Here is a 19,929-nt window from a genome sequence, read left to right as displayed (position 1 = left end):
GTTTTCTCCCACGTAAAATTGGAGGTGTCTTGGCGACGTTTCGACGAAGTCTCATTCGTCATCTTCAGGCTTCGTGCACGAAGCCTGAAGATGACGAATGAGACTTCGTCGAAACGTCGCCAAGACACCTCCAATTTTACGCGGGAGAAAACCTGAATAACCAAAGACCTACATACTAACACCCGCGAAAACCTCAAAAAACAAGTATGTATGTATGTATGTATGTATGTGTGTGTGTGTGTGTGTGTGTCTGTCTGTCTGTCTGTCTGTCTGTCTGTCTGTCTGTCTATCTATCTATCTATCTATCTATCTATCTATCTATCTATCTATCTATCTATCTAACTAATATCATACTCCTTCCTCCTCCTATTTCTCACATAACAACCCTGTGAAGAGTGTTGAGCTGAGAGAGAATGACTGGCCCATAGTCATCCAGTCAGCTTTCATGCTTAAAGTGGGACTAGAACTCACAGTCTCCTGGTGATTGGCCCAAAGTAACCCAGGCGCCTTTCATGCCTAAAACGGGACTAGCACGAACAATCTCCTGGTTTTTAAGCCAGCACCTTAACCAAAGTAGCCTTTTAATTTGTAATTATTTTTTAAATTTTTTTAACCTAGACTATATACATTCCCGTATTTATTAGATAGGCTGTATCGGTAAATCTGGATGATTGCCCATCGCAATGGTGTGGTGGGGGGGGACTACTACGTTATAATTCTTACAACGCTCAGGCAGCATTTGCAGACTCAGCAGTTCCTCACTGGTGAGATTCTTTCTCTCACTGATTTTTCTGAACTGCACAGCCGCAGCCTGAATGCGGCGGCCTTCCCTGCTTTGTACTTGCTTGCTCTGCAATCAGAAGTGGAGGGGTTTTTTTTTTTTTCTTCCTTGGGGAGTTTTCAAACCACATAGCAGATTAAGCGTGCACAAAAAGGATGCACAAAGGGAGACAGCGAGCACCTGGGCGTCTCCTACCTAATGAAAGCAGAGCAGAAAATCTTGCCTTATTATTATGATTATCATTATCTAAAGACTTTGTGTGCAAAAGTCCATGTGCATCACCCATTGCAATTCTCTCTTCATTGAGAAATCCTCTTTTGTTTACCCAACAGTTTTCTTTTGAAGTTCATCAACAATGGACAAGAGGTGATATGGATTTAGCCTCTTGGTACTTAATTCCAGCACAAGGCTTCATACATCCCCGCTAGAAGCTTCCTACATTACTACTACTACTACTACTACTACTACTACTACTACTACTACTACTACTACTACTACTGAATAACAGAGTTGGAAGGAACCTTGGAGGACTTCTAGTCCAACCCCCTGCTTAGGCAGGAAACCCTACATCACTTCAGACAAATGGTTATCCAACATCTTCTTAAAAACTTCCTGTGTTGGAGCATTCACAACTTCTGGAGGCAAGTTGTTCCACTGATTCATCATCCTAACTATCAGGAAATTTCTCCATAGTTCTAGGTTGCTTCTCTCCTTGATTAGTTTCCACCCATTGCTTCTTGTCCTGCCTTCAGGTGCTTTGGAGAATAGTTTGACTCCCTCTTCTTTGTGGCAACCCCTGAGATATTGGAAGACTGCTATCATGTCTCCCCTGGTCCTTCTTTTCATTAAACTAGACATACCGAGTTCCTGCAACTGTTCTTCATATGTTTTAGTCTCCAGTCCCCTAATCATCTTTGTTGCTCTTCTCTGCACTCTTTCCAGAGTCTCCACATCTTTTTATATTGGGGCGACCAAAACTGGATGCCCAAGTGTGGCCTTACCAAGGCATTATAAAAGTGGTATTAACACTTCACGTGATCTTGATTCTATCCCTCTGTTTATGTAGCCTAGAACTGTGTTAGCTTTTTTGGCAGCTGCTGCACACGGCTGGCTCCTATTTAAATGGTTGTCTACTAGGACTCCAAGATGATGATGAGGAGGAGGAGGAGGAGGAGGAGGATTATTATTAGATTCCTGTTATTGCTCAATGCAGTTGCTGCTGATTTACCTAACATCTGCAATCAATTAAATATGTGAACAAGGAGAAGAAAAGTTATACAATAGTCCAGGGATTCTCAACCTGTGTTCCGCAGACACCCGGGGGTGTGCAATGTCATCACAGGAGGTGTGCGAAGGCTTGATGCAGTCCAGTGGTTTAAATTTGGAGTTAAGTCTTGGTGGTGGTCCGTGGCCATGGTCCGTGGCCACAAAAAGTATTTAAAAGGGGGATATGTGATAAAGAAAAAGGTTGAGAACCACTGCAGTAGTCGATTTCTCTTGAACTAGCCTCTGGACAGATTGGGCCAAAAGAAAAAAAGCAAAAGATATGTAAACAGGGTAAAACACATCGAGACCGGCTAAAACATATGAAACGAAGAAGAGTTGCAACTGAACTGGATATGACTAGTAAGTTTAAGGAAGAGAAGGCCCCGGGGAGACCTGATAGCAGTGTTCCAATATCTATGAGGCTGTCACAAAGAAGAAGGGGTCAACCTGTTCTCCAAAGCATCTGAAGGCAAGACAAGAAGCAGTGGATGGAAACCAATCAAGGAGAGATCCGACCTAGAATAACAGCTTGCCTCCAGGAGGTTTTTAACTAACACTGGAGGTTTTTAAGAAGAGATTGGACAATCATTTGTCTGAAATGATATAGGGTTTCTTGCCTGAGCAGGGGGTTGGACTAGAAGAATTCCAGGTCCCTTCCAACTCTGTTATTCTGTTAAAAATTGCTGGTGTCAAAATAAAGGAAGAGATGGATCCAGGCCTAACAACCCTTCAAACCTGGAAACATTATTTCCTGTGTGGTTCAAAGATCAATGAGAAACACTCACTGAAGAGAGAAGTTCCAATGTTTTAAGCAATGACGAATGTGTCTCTTTTATCCACCATAGGCAAACTGTGGGGACCTCCTTTTCCTCTTATACAGGGAAATATATATGGATATTTGAGACTGGGTGACATGGATACACTGTATTTTTCGGAGTATAAGACGCACCAAGGTTTTGAAGTGGCAAATTTTTTAAAAAAAGTTTTTGCACTCTGCAAAACCTCCCCCAAACGGCTCGGTTTTCGCAAAAACGGCCCTGTTTCCCCCCCCCCCAAAAGAGCATGAATAGACTTTAGGAGGCTTGCAGAGTGTTATTTGGGGGGGGGAGCAAAAACATGCAAAAATTGAGTCTGTTTTTTGCTCATTTCTGCCCTCTTCAGCCCCCAGAAGTATCCTGGAAGCCTCGTAAAGGCTATGCATGGCCATTTTGGTGAATGGGCGGGGTTTCAGGAGGCAAAAAAACGCTGTATTCAGTGTATGACGCACCCAGGTTTTCAGTCTCTTTTTTGAGGGAAAAAAGGTGCGTCTTATACTCCAAAAAATACAGTATGTTTCTCCTCCAATTTTGGATCCTGGCCTTGCTTACTGATATTAAACAATTCCATGCCATATCCAAACAACAATTGGAAAAGGGACAATACCAATTAACACTAAAAATGGGTCTGGTAGGCAGCAGCTAAGAAATGAAGCTTTGACCTTCACCTCCAATTCATGATTTAAAACAAAACAAAACAGGTAATCTATTTCACTTTCTCTCAGCCTCAGTCTTCCCTGCAACATGGTGGAAATCATTCTAGCCTATGCTAAAAAAAGGTTATTTTCACTGAAAAATGAGAATTACCTACGTAATGCATAGAACATTACAAAAATGCCTGAAAGCTCTATATAAAAGTAGAAGAGACTACTTCAGTCTTCTGGATTGACTGAATTTGAGCAATATGGAATAAGCAGAAGCAGAATAAAGGAGGGCTTTCCTGACATTGAGAGCAATTAATCCATGGAGCAGCTTGTCTCCTAGAGTTGTAGGTGCGCCATCAATGAAGGTTTTCAAGAAAAGACTGGGAAACCATTTGTCCGGGGTTCCACCACAAAACCGCGTTCGACTAAACCACGCTCGACGAAACCACGTAGCTGACGTCATCAACAGGGCAACAACAGCGCGGAGACAGAAGCACGCTGTAAACGCTAAACCTAAAATTAACCCCTAAACCTAAACGTAACCCCCCTAAACCTAATCCTAAACCTAACCCTAAACCTAACCCTAAACCTAATCCTAACCCTTAACCTAACCCTAAACCTAACCCTTAACCTAACCCTAACCCTTTACCTAACCCTAAATCTAACCCTAAACCTAACCCTAAACCTAACCCTTACCTTAAGTTGAATTGGCTTGCTTTCAAAGCGCTATTTAAAGCGCCCTTCTTTCTCCACGCTCGCTGTTGTCGCCCTGTTGATGACGTCAGCGACGCGGTTTAATCGGGCGTGGCTTAGTCGAGCATGGTTTTGTCATGCCACGTTTGTCCGGGATGATAGAAATCTCCTGCTTGAGCAGAGGTTTGAACTAGAAGACCTCCAAGTACCTTCTAACCCAGGGGTGTCAAACTCAGGTGCTTAAATCTGACCCATGGGGCCTGCCTGGAAATGACAAGCCAGTGGTGCCTCCAGCAGCCAAAACGGGCCATGGGGAGACACATGTGGCCCCCCTGAGCTCCGTTTTTGGCTAGACAGCCTCCTGCAGCACTCTGCTGACCAAAATGGGGCAGGGAGGTCCCAACGCAGCCCCCCATGCCTCATTTTGGCCTGCGAATAGCAAAGGACCGGCCCATGGTGCCTCCATCAGCCAAAACGGTCTATGAGGAGACACAAGTGGCCCCCTTGTACCTCATTTTCGGCCTGGACAGCCTCCTGCAGCACTCTGCCAACCAAACTAGGGCAGGGAGGGCTATGTGCAGCCCCCTTATGCCCCGTTTTCAGCCTGCACGGCTTCTTGCAGCAACCCCTCCCAGTGCCCTGTTTTGGACGGCAAAGTGTTGCAGGGGCGTCCGTCCCATCTCCCTTCCCCCATGGCTGGCCCTCGGAGGAGAACTACAATGGATCCGGCCCTCGAAGAAAACCAGTTTGACACCCCTATGATTCTAAGAGAGTAGCTTGAAATTGCTGAGGTTTCATTGCGATGCATTCTTCCTTTTTGAACTGAAGCGTTAACCCACCAACAATAAGCAAAGAAGCAGAGAAAGGAAAGGGAATTCCTTTCATTCCTTCTGTTTGTTTAAGTTCTGCTACCTTCAAGAGCTGGACATTTGACACTCTCTTCCTCTATTCTGCAGCCCCAAAGATTTATCAAGCTGCCAAGGCTGGTCAGGCTCCCGTGTTCAGCTCTGCAGGCCTCAGGTTTCGCAGGGCCAGATGAAAGAGTCAGTAAGTTAGCTGCAAACTCAACCTCTCCCATGGAGAACCCCTGCCCACCCATGGAATTTGACAATCTGGTGTCATATTTCTTACACTTTGATGGTCAAGATCGCAGAGAGGAGGAAGGAAAGAAAAGACTAATCCCCAAATAATCCTTAAACCCACTTGCAGAAGGAAACACACACTGGAGTTGTTATTCCTCGGGGGAGGCAGGAAGGGGGGGGGAAAGGCACTGTCTGTGATACCCGGAAGTCTTCGTCACGGCTTCGGCCAGAGCTGCAACTAATGGCTGATGCCAGGCTCCAACAACGCCAGAGGGGAAGGAAAGGAATCCCATTGGCCAGGAGCCATCATGCACACCAGCCAATTGCCTCTTTAAGAGGCCAGGCAGAGGGAGGGTGAGGAGGAAAGACCGAGGTTAGCCTTGGCCTCTGAACTTGCTCCCTGTCAAGGCTGTGAGTGTGTCTATGTGGGCGCGCGTGCGCTTTGTTGTTGTTTTTCCAGAGGCATGCAAAAGTAATTGTAAAAACCACCGAGTTTCCCCCCTCGTGGCCTGGGAAAGTGCCAGGCAGAATCCTGGCAGGATTGATACTGGAGAAGCCAAGTAGACCTCGACATAAGAGCCAAGATACAGAGGACAGCATCCGAGATGGAAAAGGGGCTGTAATTTGGGAGTGAGCCTTATTGAAAGGTTAGGATGATGACACCCCCCACCCCACCCCACCCCCAAGAATGGCAGTACAACACGGAAGGCATGACGTAGTTTCCAGAGGACATTTTCAATCCATCTTCCAGCTTTCACAAATAGCGTTCTGGATTTGCACAGACATGTAAATCTGAGCCACCAAAACTTCCTGTTTTGTTTTTAGAGGCTTTTAGTAGGCTCGGTTGGCAGCCACCAAACATTTCACTGAGAAATAGATCCTCAGCCTGAGAAGCCGACTACTTCCAAGTTCCAGGATAACTAACCAGTCCTGGTGTAAAATCTGACAATTATTTTCCCCAAGCCCACCTGGAGAACCCCAGGTTGGGGTACGCGCAGTCTGATGAGAGTGAGAAAAATAATATTTCTCAACTATATATGCCTGAATAAGTAACACCTGCTCTTAAGAAGCAGTTCTAGTTCTGTGTTTCCCCACTTCAGCAACTTTAAGATATATGGACTTCAACTCCCAGAATTCCCCAGTTAGCCATGGTGGAGGAGAAGGTGGAGAAACGCTGCTCTATATTCATGGATTTTTTTTTTTTTTTTTGCTGAAAATGGATACAAGGGAACTGGATTTACTGATTAAAAACGGCCAAATGTGGGAATAAGGAAATGACATTTTGCAATTTGGGAGGGCAGAAAGAGGATTAATTCTGTTTCTTTCTACTGCGAAGTAGATTGGGAATCCCTTCTTTAAATACCGTTTTCTTTCTGTTCTTTTGATCTATTCTGTTGTTCACTCTTTTCTCTATCTATCTTTCCTATTTTTCTTTTATATTCTTTTCCCTAATTGCCTTTTATTTTTCTGCAGCTTTTAACTATAATTATTCTGTAGATTTTTAACTATAACCTCTATATTCAGAGATATTTTGACACTTTACCTCTGAGGAATAGTTATTGGGGCCCTCGGATAGCAATAATAATAGCATTTAGTGTTATATGCCCCATATTGCTTTACAGTAAGTGTGCCCAGTCCATGGATCAGCATAAAGCTGCAGCATGCCAGAAACTGGACCACAAAAACAAGCAAAGCCCCATCCACGGTATGCAGGGAGCACACAAAATCACACACACACCCTCCCCGATCCACGGGAAAACCTCTCTCTACAGAACCGGTCCCTGGGGGCCAAAATGTTGGGGGGCGCTGCTTTATAGCACTCTCTGGGTGGTTTACAATGTAGAAGCATTATTTGTATATTGCCCCCAACAATCTGGGTCCTCATTTTATGGATCGTGGAAGGATGGAAAGACAAATTAACTTTGAGCCCCATCAGAATTGAACTCTAGGCTGTGGGCAGAATTTGCCTGCAGTACTGCATTTTAACCACTGAGTGACCAGGGCTCCTCCCCAGGAAGGTGTTTGTTCTGTATGGCTGCCAGTGGAAGCAAGTTTGACTGTGCCTCTCCTTCCCCGCAAGTAAATTATTGTAGGCAGGTTCTTAATACTGACCTGTGCCTGATAGATGCTGCCAGGATCCCGTGGTCCTAATCCCACGAAGCGGTTCGCAGGGGGTGTGCCTGGGGTGGAGTAGGCTGGGGAAAAGGCGAAGGTGAGAAGAAGAAGGTAAAGAAAAGAAAAAGAGAGAGAGAGAGAGAGAGAGAGGACAAGAAAATATTCTTTTTAAAATCAATCCACTGTTCCCGATCAACAGTTCTCATCTCGTGATAGGATCCATTCTCTGCCCCACACCCCAAATATCCTCAATCTTTCTTTCCTTTGCAATTACAGGTAACCCTCAACTTATGACCAGTTGTTTAACAGCAGAAACATGCCCACTCGGGAAAGTGGATTCTGACTTACGACCATGAGCTTAATAGACGAGTTGGGGGGGGGGAATCAGGTGCATATACGTGATGCCTCGACTTATGGCCACAATGAGGTATGACCAAAATTGTGGTCCCTATGGTAGTTGTAAATCAAGGACTACCTGTCTCTTTCTTTTCAGACATTAGCTTATTCTGAATCTAGAGTCTTCAGTGCAAAATACCCATCGGCAGGAAGGCCACAGACAGCACATCAAGGGCTACTTTTCAAAAGTCAGAGGATTTTGCATTTAATTTTATAAGGTGCGACAAGTTCTTTAAGTATGCGCATGACATTTTGGGGAGCAGCAAAGGACAAGGCGCAGACCTTTTGCATCTCTGCTTTAAATTCTGGAATGGTTTAAAACCTCTCCCGGGGCCTCACCCAAGTCTGGCTAAAGAGCAAACTGGAGAACTGCAGTTAGCTCAGAGATGAGCTAACTGCACCTCACACTTCTACATCCTGTAGTGAGGAACAGGTTGAGCGAGATGACCTCCAATGATACTTTAGCTGTGCAAGACAGGTTCCCTTGCATTAGAAAAATAGAAAACTGACTCATCAGATCATTGGCTTATTTCACCCAAGAGCATCAGCACCGAATTGATAACTTCAGGAAGGATATTTTTCAGCCCTTTTCGGTACTCCAGATTTCCTTCTACCTCCCAAAATGGTGTTCTCCTACTGACCTCTGATGTCCATGGCATGGCTGCTTCCTACAACATCAACCTGGAGTAGATCAGAACTGGAGAAGCGTCTCAAAAACTTATCCTCAGCAACCGATACGAGTCACAGAAATGGCAAAACTCCACGACTGTGTAGTTTGAACTTTAAGTGCGGGTAGCCCTCACCTTACAACGGTCCATTTAGTGGCCGTTCACAGTTGCAACAGCGCTGAGAAAAAAGGACTCATGACCGTTTTTCACGCTTACGACGGTTGCAACATCCCCCAAGGTCGCGTAATCAAAATTCAGACCCTTGGCAAATGACTCATGTTTACGCTGGGTTGCAGGATCCCGGGGTGTTACGATTCCGTTTTGCGACCTTCTGACAAGCAAAGTCAACAGGGAAGAGGGCTTTTTCGCTTAGCGACTGTGCTAAGTGCAACCGTGTTAACTAACGGCAGTGATGTACTGAACAACTGTAGCCAGAAAGTTCGTAAAATGGGGAAAGCTCACTTAACTGTCCCGCTTAGCAACAGAAATCCTGGGCTCAACTGTGGTCGTAAGTCAAGGACTACCTGTACAATTGGAAGCTAATCCAGGAACATAAGCCCAAGGCCTGTTCAGCGGCAGCATCTCCAGCTAAAAGGATTTCAGCTTATGGTTCTGGAAGAAAGCCACTCTATAAACCCTCAAGGTCATAAAACATCACCCTGCCCTGCCCCCATGTGATTACTGGAACTCTGAATCTTTCCAGGGAATCTATTTCCAATGCTGAGTTAAAAGAAATGGATCGATACACCTTTGCTTTGTTTCTTGCATACAGAAGAGCCCGGTGTTGCACAGCAGTGGAAGAATAAATTTACACCTTATTTGCTGCAGCAGACAGCCAATATATATTGTTTGTCAACATCTGGCTCAGGTTTCTTTTGACAGATAGGTTAAGAAAGAAGATATTCAAGAGAGGCAACCAGGTTTTCTGGATATCTTTTGCCCATGATGCATACTTACCTGGATTTTTTTTTCTTTAATTTAGAAACATATATGATTTTTATGATTGACCAATTTCCTAATTTAAAATTGAGAACTGTGTAAATTGAAATGTTATAGATTATTGTATGGGTGCGTGTACATGCGCACAGACATACACGTTGTATATGTAAACACACACACATACATGTTTATACATATACAAACACACACACATATGCAGGCATGCATATATATACCACTAGTCCTCACTAATAATAGCCTGTTTCCCTGAAAATAACACCTCCCCGGATAATAAGCCCAATCGGGCTTTTGAGTGCATGTGCGAAAATAATCCCTCCCCCGAAAATATTGCAACACAACAGCAGCCATGAGGTGATCACGCTTGCCGCCTCCTGCACCTCAAAAATAATAAGATCTCCCCGAAAATAAGGCCAAGTGCTTATTTCGGGGGGGGGGAGTCAAAAGAAAATAAGACCCTGTCTTATTTTCAGGGAAACACGGTATTATTTTTGTTTAACTAAACACACATAAACACTATTCCTGTATGCTGTGCTCCTTATATAAATGCCTCCTTTCAATAGACTTGAAAATGCTTACTTGCAAAGTGGTGTGTGCCTGGGTGTGCTAGAGGCCGTTATTGGAAATATTATTCCAGAGGATATAGGCTACGTCCCCGTGGATACCTAATCATAGCACATATATGATGTGAGACCTCTTTTTCCTTTAGCATTCCACTGAAATTGCCCCTATCTCATCCCCAGGCCATATGGGAGGGAGGATTAATGGAGAATATACACTTAGCTCAGAGTTGAACGGTGAATATAGCAATAGCAATAGCAGTTAGACTTATATACCGCTTCATAGGGCTTTCAGCCCTCTCTAAGCGGTTTACAGAGTCAGCATATCGCCCCCACAGTCTGGGTCCTCAGTTTACCCACCTCGGAAGGATGGAAGGCTGAGTCAACCCTGAGCCGGTGAGATTTGAACAGCCGAACTGCAGAAATGCAGTCAGCTGAAGTAGCCTGCAGTGCTGCATTTAACCATTGCGCCACCTCGGCTCTTTTAAGAAGTCCTTTGTACTCTCTGAGCTAGGATGTTTGCTTTTCAAGACATTTCATTACCACTCTAGATAACAGTATCAATGCTGATGAATGCTCTGTTTGCTTTCTGCTTATATAGAGTAGCTTGCCTTGCCAATCTTGGCGGGGTGTGGGTTTCCCCCCCCCCCTTTGTAGTTCCTTGAACAATCAAGCAGAGAACAATACCCTAATCAAAGAGAAAACCACAGCCCCCACACCAACCTTGGCAGGGCAACCTACTATATATAAGCAGGAAACAAACACAACATTCACCAACACTGATGATGTTACCTAGTCTGGTAATGAAATGTCTGCCAGCAACAACCAAGCTCAGAGAGCACCAAAGACACCACAGAGAGAATTAGGGTGTCCTTCATTACACCAGTGATAAAGAGGCATTTCCCCTCTTATTTTAACACCATTCAAGGCCACTTAAAAGCCTGCCAAACCTGTTAGGGTTTCTTACTTCGGATGGAAGTTAAAGGACTAGCAGGAATAGTGACAAAGAAGGGAATTAATCCAGGCAAAAAAGGAACTACAGGTGGGATAGCCAATTTCAGCTGGCATCATTTTTTGTTAAGTCTAGGATGGGTGGATAGCTCTATAACTCAGAGGAAGCACTATGGGGGAAAACTTGTAAAAACTGAGTTTTTTTTTAGAGCATTACTATATCTTGCTGATGAATTGTGCAGCAATTACAAAGGCTCCCTCCCCACCAACCTCATAAATTGTTTCCCCCCTTCTCGGTGTACTGTATAATGATAAGCAAATATTTGCAAATAGGCATAACCACAGCACCTACATGATTTGTTCAAGATCAGTGAGGAAGGAGACGTTAACTCAGGTCTCGTTGGTTACCCATGTAAATCCAGTTTGTTAGAATGTTCAGAGTGTTTCCCAACTTTGGCAACTTTAAGACGTCTTAAAGTTGCCAAGTTGGAGAAACAACGGATCAGAGTACACCAGGGGTGAAATGCTCTGAAGTCTGCTGCCGGTTGGCTTCACTATTGGTTTGCTTCACACGCATGTGCACCGCAGGCACTACCATGCAACGCTGGAAAAGGAGGATTAAGAAGCCTTTTCTGAGTCTGCAAAGGTAAGTAGAACAACGAGGAAGGGAACAGCTGTGCCGCACGATTTAGATTCGCTAGGAAGCAGGATTTCCCTGCTTTCTATCAAATATAAATCGTGCGGCACAGCTGATTGTTGGAATGTAAAAAAAATGCTACTGGTTTGGGCGAATGGATAGCTCTGACGATCAGCTGTGCAACAATCAGCTGTGCCGCGTGATTTCTAATCGCGGCACAGCTAATTGTCACACAGCTGATCGGCATTTTTTTTTTACTACCGGTTCCGGCAAACTGGTAGCATTTCACCCCTGGAGTACACCACATGAGAAAGAGGAGGAAGGCGTTGAGAAAGGGTAACTTTGGAAAGCTACGGAGGAGAAGGAGAGGAAGAAATAAATTTGTGACAGACTGAAATATCCGTAAACTGGATGAGTAAAAGAAGCACCACCAAAGCTGGTAGTATAAGCTCCTAGGACAGTGTTTCTCAACCTTGGCAACTTTAAGTCCTATGGACTTCCGTGACCCGTCAAAACCGCGGTCCACTAAAGCGCGCCCAATCAAAGCGCGTACGTGACGTCATCAGCAGCGCGACAAATAAAATTAAAAATAAATTAAATTAAAATTAAAATAAAATTAAACCAAGCCGATTCACATAAAGGTAAGGGTTAGGTTTAGGGTTAGGGTTAGGGTTAGGTTAAGGGTTAGGGTTAGGTTTAGGGTTACGTTAAGCGTTAGGGTTAGGTTTAGGGTTAGGTTAAGGGTTAGCGTTAGGTTTAGCGTTAGGTTAAGGGTTAGGGTTAGGTTTAGGGTTAGGTTAAGGGTTAGGCTTAGGTTTAGGGTTAGGTTTGGGGGGGTTAGGGTAAGGTTTTCGCATTAATTTTAAATTTACTGCTCACAGCGTGCCATTTTCGTCGCGCTGTGATGACGTCACGTACGCGCTTTCGTCGAGCGCGCTTTAGTCTACCGCAGATTTGTGGTGGAACCGTGGACTTCAACTCCCAAAATCCCCCAGCCAGCTGTGCTGGCTGGGGCATTCTGGGAGTTGAAGTCCACAGGACTTAAAATCGCCAAGGTTGAGAAACACTGTCCTAGGAAGACCTCCAGTTCTTATTAGAAGAACAATATGTTTTGCTAAGGAACCCCCCTCTCCACACAACTATTAAGAGCACAGCAGTGGTATTTCCAAGACTTTTTCTCAGCAAACTGCAAAAGGCAAAACAAATTATACCAAATACACAACCCTTAAAAGCGACATTTGGCTTCTTCCCTGCAATTAAAGAACAATGAGCCAAGGCACATGACCAGTCGAGTTCCAATGTATTAAGCCTCTAAACAAACGTTTACGCCACTCCTCAGTTTTCAAACGGAGTATTATTGTTTTTCTTAGACATTTAGGAATATTATCTGGAAAGGAGAACATGACACGCTATGTATTTTATTAGTTTGCCGGATAGGTTGGGAAAGTGCTAGGAATTGGATTAGGGACGGTCGTTCCACATTTCAGTTTACATTATTATTATTTTTTTCCAATCAGCAATATTAGGGGAAACTGGTTTGATGTGGCATCTGATTGCACTGCCAACTAGGCAGTAGACGTCAACAGTCATACATACACACCCCGCAATCAAGTCTATAAGCTTCCATTAAACCCAGTGAGATGCCTAGGTAAAGAACTGGTGAAGCATGGAGGAAAATAATAGTATTTTACCAGTAGGTACTAGAAAAACATGGCTTTTTCGAGATAAGAAAAATAAATATCCATGTTGTTTGACGGAGTGATTAAATAGAGAGGATTTGCATAATCAAAGTCATTATAAAGATTAAGCATGAACAATGCTTCCCTTTACAGTAATTGCTATTATTTCAGAGTTTGGCTATTCTAGCATTACTATGGAGATCACAAGTGAGCAAAGTTTCAGAAGGTAAGGAAAACACTTGCCCCTTTTATACAGGATGGGAAATGGGAGATGATATTCTATGGGAGAACAGGGATAGACAGTCAGGAACAAAATCCCAACACTAAGCCTTTTTAAAACCCTATCAAAATGTTCCCCAAATTATAAGCAACATTTTACTTTAGGAAAATCTTGGGAAAACACTATGCCCACCACTATGCCAGGAATGTGCAGTACTTCAAATGCATTTCCTAAAATTGTCTTCAGAGCCCAGAGGGGCGGGAACAGAGGCTCTCTCTTCAAGGGATTAAAGCAGCTACCTTTTTCTGAGATTGAATAGCAGGTTCCTGGGAAAAGACACAGCTGCTTTAAAAAAACTCAAAATGAAATGCTGGAGCTATGCTATGTGCTTTGAAGGGCCCTTTTGAAATCAAAATAGAAGTTAGGTACGCCCCTTTAATCTAACATTTGATCAATGATGGAAGGGGAAATATGTTCCAGGGCAATATTTTTCAAACTTGGCAAGTTTTAACTGGCTAGGGAAGTTTATGCTGGCTGAGGAATTCTAGGAGTTGAATCTACACATCTTAAAAATGGTCAAGTTTGAAAAACACTGCTCTGGAATCTGTGCACTGCTGCACAAGGGTGGCATGGAGGCTGCTTCTCGTAGACCCCAAATTTAGAAGGCCAATCGGAGAGCATGGCTGATAAAACTTTTATGTCTGCCATGTAACTACCACCTTTCGCTTCTGGAAAGTTTGGCATACCCTATAATTTTCAAGGAATTGGTCTTTTTCAGTGTCCTTAAACATGTAAAGAAAGAGGCAAATGGAACAACTTCATTCCACAATTGCTCTCTTAAATTCGAGCTTCACTTTGTACGGCAGGCATGCAAGGTAGATGATTAGAGGCTTTGGATTACGTTCTAGGGAGCTAGAAAGGCCGTCTTTACCTGCAACCTGGCATGTTTTATGGCAGCATGCATGTTTGCATGGGTTAGCATGCATGTTTGCTCTCTTTTTTTTTAATCACTTATTTAAAACAACGGCCATTTCAGATCGTTTAAATGAGCGATTATGAACTTCTGTTTAAATCCATGCACCCTGCTGCCATCTCATCTCAAAATCCTCTCCCCCAGAATGGCCATCTCCCGCCCACCCCCCGCTTCTCCCCAAATCACAAGGCTGCAGAGCAGTCTGAATTGGTGAACACGGCCAGAGGGCAGGGAAGAAGAATTAGTGACAGATGGCAGACAAGGTGATTTGGGAGTGGGTAGGTGCAGGAACGGTGAGTGGGGCTTGCTTACTGGGAGACGTCGGCGAGGTGGTCCCTCCCTCGGAAGTTGTCGTGGTAGATTTGGTGTCGGGTGAGATTGCCAGGCGGGGCATACCTGGAGGTGGCGGCGCCAACATCTGGGTAGGAAGGTAATGCCCGGGTACCTTCACTTGACCACCTCCATTTAACTAGGGACACAATATAAAAAAAAACACAGAGCAAGCCATTAGCACTGTCCACAGGAGTCACCTGCCCGCCCAGAGGAACCTCCCCCCTCAAAACGGGGACAGTGGGCGGGCTTCACTGGGGACCCTGGGAATCTTGGCCAGCTCTCCTGACTGCAAATATGGAAGATCTATTCAATTGTCATGGCTAAGAGTAAAATGTACCCTCCATGTATAAAAACTCTTCACAGTCCCACCTCAATGGTCTAGCTCAGGGGTGAGGAACGATGGCCCCTTTAACGATCTGTGGATTTCGACTCCCTGAATTCCTGAGCCAAGGTGGCTCAGGAATTCTGGGAATCGAAGTCCACAGGTCATAAAAGGGCCAACGTTCCCAACCCCTCTTCATGTGGTCACACTGGTTTCCGATAAATCTATCAAGCTGCTTACTGTGACACTGTGCTAACAAGCTGCATTTTCTGCGCTCATTCTCACTCTTTAGCATTGCAAATGTAGGTTGATATTTTGCGTTTTTTGTGTGCAGATTGCCAAAACTGAATTTATAGCCACAGCCACACAAATAACTGAAAATGCTTGGATGCATTCATAAAATATCACCCCCAAAAAAGCAACAGTGCTATTATGATATGTGCAGTGGCATTAAAATTCTTTTTCTTGTGGTCTTTACCTGTCTACCCTGAATCAGGGGTGAAATTCACCAGGTTCTGATTTTGCAATTTCCTTCCCCCAGGATTGGGGTGGGAATGGGGGATTTTGCAATATCCTTCCCCACCAAGCCACGCCCACAGAACCGGTAGTAAAAAAACCTGAATTTTACCACTGCCCTGAATACTGTATATATGTTCGTAGATGTTATCAAAACATTATGGCACACAAAAGGAATCTTGATACAATCGTACGTGATCACATAAACTGCTCTCCTATAGTGTATTATTTTTACAATGCCAAAAAAGAAAAATAAACAAGAGAAAGATACCGTCAACTGTGGACTGAATAATATTTGTAACATTAAAAAAAAAAGAAAGAAAGGGAAGAATGGCACGAATGTTAATATATCAACTTCGCTTTGAAAATAAAGTCCAGATAATTCAGAACTTAAAACGTTGGAAGGAAACCCAGAGGAATAGATTTGAAAAGCATTCTTAGTGCTCCCACTACAATTAGTGCAGTATTGCCTATATCAGTGGTTCTGAACCTGTGGTCCATGGATCTCAGAGGAGAGGCATGACGTCACCACAGAGGGTTGGTGAAGGCTTGAAGAAATGTTATAATTGAAATCTTAAGTCTTGAGGGGGGGTCTGTATCCACAAAAAGAATTTAAAGGGGGTCCCTGATGAAGAAAAGGTTGAGAACCATTGGCCTATGTAATATCATTTTCAGCTCTATTCCAGCAATGTAATCCTCTGAAGTCTGCTACCAGTTCGGTGAGTCTGTTATAGAGTGAGCACCTGAGGCGCACCCACGCAGCGCTGAAAAAGGAACATTTTGAAGCCTTCCGAGACTGCAAAGGTATGTAGAACAGCCAAGGGGGGTGGGGTGGAGATCTGCTGTGCCACGCGATTTTGATTAGCTAGAAATCCAACAATTCTAGCTAATATAAACCGTGCATCACAACTGATCGTCACCCAGCTGATCGTCAGAAATACCAGTTCACCCAAACTGATAGCATTTTTTTTACTACCAGTTTGAGCGGGCCGGTCCAAACCAGTAGTATTTCACCCCTATCCCCAGCCTATCTTTTCAACAGCAGAGAGGATTGATTGCAGCAAGGATGCAATCACAGATATTCAGAAACAAAACTAGCTTCCAATGGTTCTGTATGTGAGAAAGAGAAACGGAAGGTAATAATTCCTTCCATTACTGCCCTGCATGTAACCAATACATTAACTGCCCTTGAATGGCACATCCAGCTGGATGGGCACCTAGCAGAGATAGAGGAGAGAAACAAGCTGGACCTCCAATAGCAGACATTCATGCGCATGTGTGTGTACATGGGTGGCCTAGGTGCAGCTTTGATTAGGGGAGCAATGAGAATATTTACTGTTCAAGCTCTCTCTCTGTGACTCTGAACCACTTTCTGGTGGTTCAATTTATGCTACTCTTTTAAAAAATCTTATTTAACCTGATAGCTCTTTCAAAGGTGCAGTTGGCATCTTCAGCACATACAGGTAGTCCTCGACTTACAACCACAAGGGAGCCCAAAATTTCTGTTGCTAAGTGAGACGTTTGTTAAGTGACCTTCTGTGCCACATTTGTTAGATGAATCACCGCAGCTGTTAAGTTAGTAACACAGCTCTTAAGCGAATCTGGTTCTGCTTATTAGAAGGTTGCCAAAGCTGATCATGTGACCCCCCCATGACACTGCAGCCGTCATAAAGAAGAGTCGATCACGTGACCTTGGGGATGCTGCAATGGTCATCAAAAATGTCTGCGACAAATGATCATGCCACTTTTTCCAGTGCTGTTGTAATTTCGAAAAGTCGCTAAGTGAAATGTTGTAAGTCAAGGACTACCTGCACAGTAGCTGAGTAGATGAGGCAGATGTAGTGGTGGGATTCAGCCAGTTCGTACCTATTTGGAATAATTGCTTGTTAACTTTCTAAGCAGTTCGGAGAACCGGTTGTTGGAAGAAAGGAAGGCAGGAAGGAAACATTCTGGTGTTGTTTCTAGCTTAATCTTTATTGCCCTGCTTACAGAAACTGTCTCTCCGGTTAACCCTTATTACATTGTAACAGTTAAGGCGAAGCGCCCATCGACATGAGTGACGTTGAGTTGGCCATGCCCACCTAGGCACATGACCACCAAGCCACGCCTACCCAGCTGGTCATTAGCGCAGATAACCAGTTGTTAAATTATATTTGAATCCCACCACTGGGCAGATCCTACTACTCCTTTCTGAGGATCTCCACAGATTTGTCAAAACTTTTTTTTGATCCCATCCTAAGCATCCCCCAGACCCTAAGCGAGGGGCAGTGGTCACAATCTATTTCCTTCCCGCACACATTCTCAGCATGAAGCCTAAATGAGTGTGAATTCATTACCTCCTCTTCACTAGCATCGGCCCTGCCCGTGAAAACGGCATGCAAATACAGGGCTTCTCCATCTACATTTTGATTATTGTTTATCTAGTCTAAAAAGGATTATACCGTATCTTATTGCAAGATGTACAATGGGACTGTAAGCTACATTTTCCCTTCACTAAACCTGTTGAATACTAGCGCGGGAAACTAGCGCGCGAACAAAGGGTTCCTTCCTGATTGGTTCCCGAGCGGAGCCGGTTCAATCCTCGCCCTGATTGGCCGAGCTACTCGACGCCCCATTGGCTCCTCGTTCAAACCCGGGGGTATAAATGTAGGGCGCGAAACACGCCACGTTGAATCGCAGTTTACTATGAGCTGAATAAAGTCACTTTCCTCTTAACTCTTGTCGCGTCCTTCCCTTCGCTCCAAGCTACAAAACTGGCGACGAAGGTGGGATCCCGATTCCCGCGACCACGGAGAAGAACAGCCAGCTGCCACCGCGTCTGAACCAGCGAGCACGCTATCCTCGGACCAAGAACGCCGGCAGCGAACGCGAAATTTTCTCCGTCATTTTCTCTCTCTCTCCGGCTCCACATCACGATGGCGTCATCGCTTCCTCCTTTCGCGCCATTCGGCGGAGCCACCGGAGAATCATGGGACGGGTTCATGGAGCGGTTCGAGTGCTACCTAATCGCCTCGAAAAACCAGGCTCAGACCGACGAGGAGAAGTGCAGTTTCTTCCTGTCCTGCTGTGAGCCGTCCATGTTCGCCTCTGCGAGAGCCCTGGCCGCCCCGAGGCCAGCCTACAAACTTGGGTGGGCCGAGCTGATGTCCAGGCTGAGGAACCACTACGCTCCCTCACCCTCTCTGTTTGCACGCCGTTTCGCTTTCCGCCGCCGAGTACAAAGGGCCAACGAGTCCATTAGCCATTTCCTGGAGGCTTTGCGCACTGTGGCCGCCCAGTGTGATTTCGCAGACCTGGAGGAGAATCTTGCGGAGCAGTTTGTGTGCGGGGTCCGCGACGCACATTTACGCGGCCGATTACTCCGGAATCACAAGATTACCCTGATGCAAGCCGTGGAGATAGCGCGAGCAGCCGAACTCTCCGAACAATCCACGGCCGACATGGAACGCCTCCAGCTAACCCCCCCCGCACAACCCGCCGCGGGGCCGTCCACCCAGACGAACCTCGTCGACGATCTCTCCCCTGCCGAAGACGAGGAGGAGGAGGAGGAAATCGTTGGCCAGATGAGGATGCAGCCGAAGCAGAGGCCACCCCAGCAACCGCCGGCGCCCGTTCAGCCAGCATCAAACGCACCTTGCCGCGGATGTGGCGGCCGCCACAGCCGCGCAGCCTGCCCGTACCGCTCTGCCGTTTGCCGCCGCTGCCGAGGAGAAGGGCACCTCGCCAGAGTATGCCGGGCTCCCCTGCCAGCCCCGTCGTTCATGCAACCCAGCAACCAGCGCCCGGCGCCGCAACGCCGCCAGCAACCACGTCCCGCGAAGCGCACTGAGGACTGCTACTCAACCTACCAGCCCTCCAGCGCTGACTGCGTGGTCTACCAGGCATCCCACGTTCCTGCCGGCCACCGGAAAATAAGCACCGCCGTCCGGCTCGAAGGTCAGCTTTGCCAAATGGAGGTGGACTCTGGTTCATCCCGTTCTCTCCTATCTTGGGCTTTGTTCTCCCGCCTTTGCCCCGGGGTTCCCCAGAGAAAGCTGCGCCCCGCCCGGGTCTCCCTCCTAGACTACCAGGGAAATGGGATTCCCACAGCCGGGATATACCACATCCGGGTGGAATACGGGAATTTTAAAGGGAAACTCCCAGTTTTAGTCGTTAGAAACAACCTGCCCGCTCTCCTGGGGTTGGAATGGTTCTCCGCTTTGGGCCTCACCATAGAAGGGGTACACAGGGTAGTTCCCCTCGCCGTAGATAGCGTCCTAGACGAGTTCTCAGACGTATTTGATGGGAGATTGGGCTGTTATAAGGGCACCCCAATTTCCCT

General features: G+C 45.6%; 1 protein-coding gene across 2 annotated transcripts in view; it reads right to left on the bottom strand.

Moving 5' to 3' along the window:
- NFIC (nuclear factor I C) overlaps positions 1-19,929 on the bottom strand; it is a 191,133-nt gene that overhangs the window by 8,113 nt on the left and 163,091 nt on the right. For both annotated transcript variants that reach the window (XM_087702686.1, XM_087702683.1), the window contains exons 9-10: positions 14,750-14,906; positions 7,394-7,476 (exon numbers count right to left, since the gene is read on the bottom strand). In XM_087702686.1, coding sequence (XP_087558812.1) covers positions 7,394-7,476; positions 14,750-14,906 — 240 coding nt within the window. The remainder of the gene's footprint in view (positions 1-7,393; positions 7,477-14,749; positions 14,907-19,929) is intronic.

The sequence above is a fragment of the Thamnophis sirtalis genome, unplaced genomic scaffold (genome assembly GCF_051295495.1).
Source record: "Thamnophis sirtalis isolate CommonGarterSnake01/CBP01778 unplaced genomic scaffold, rThaSir2_p1.2 scaffold_1, whole genome shotgun sequence".
NCBI lineage: Eukaryota > Metazoa > Chordata > Lepidosauria > Squamata > Natricidae > Thamnophis > Thamnophis sirtalis.
Note: the sequence above shows the minus strand (reverse complement) of the source record. Positions and strands in the feature narration are given on the sequence as shown.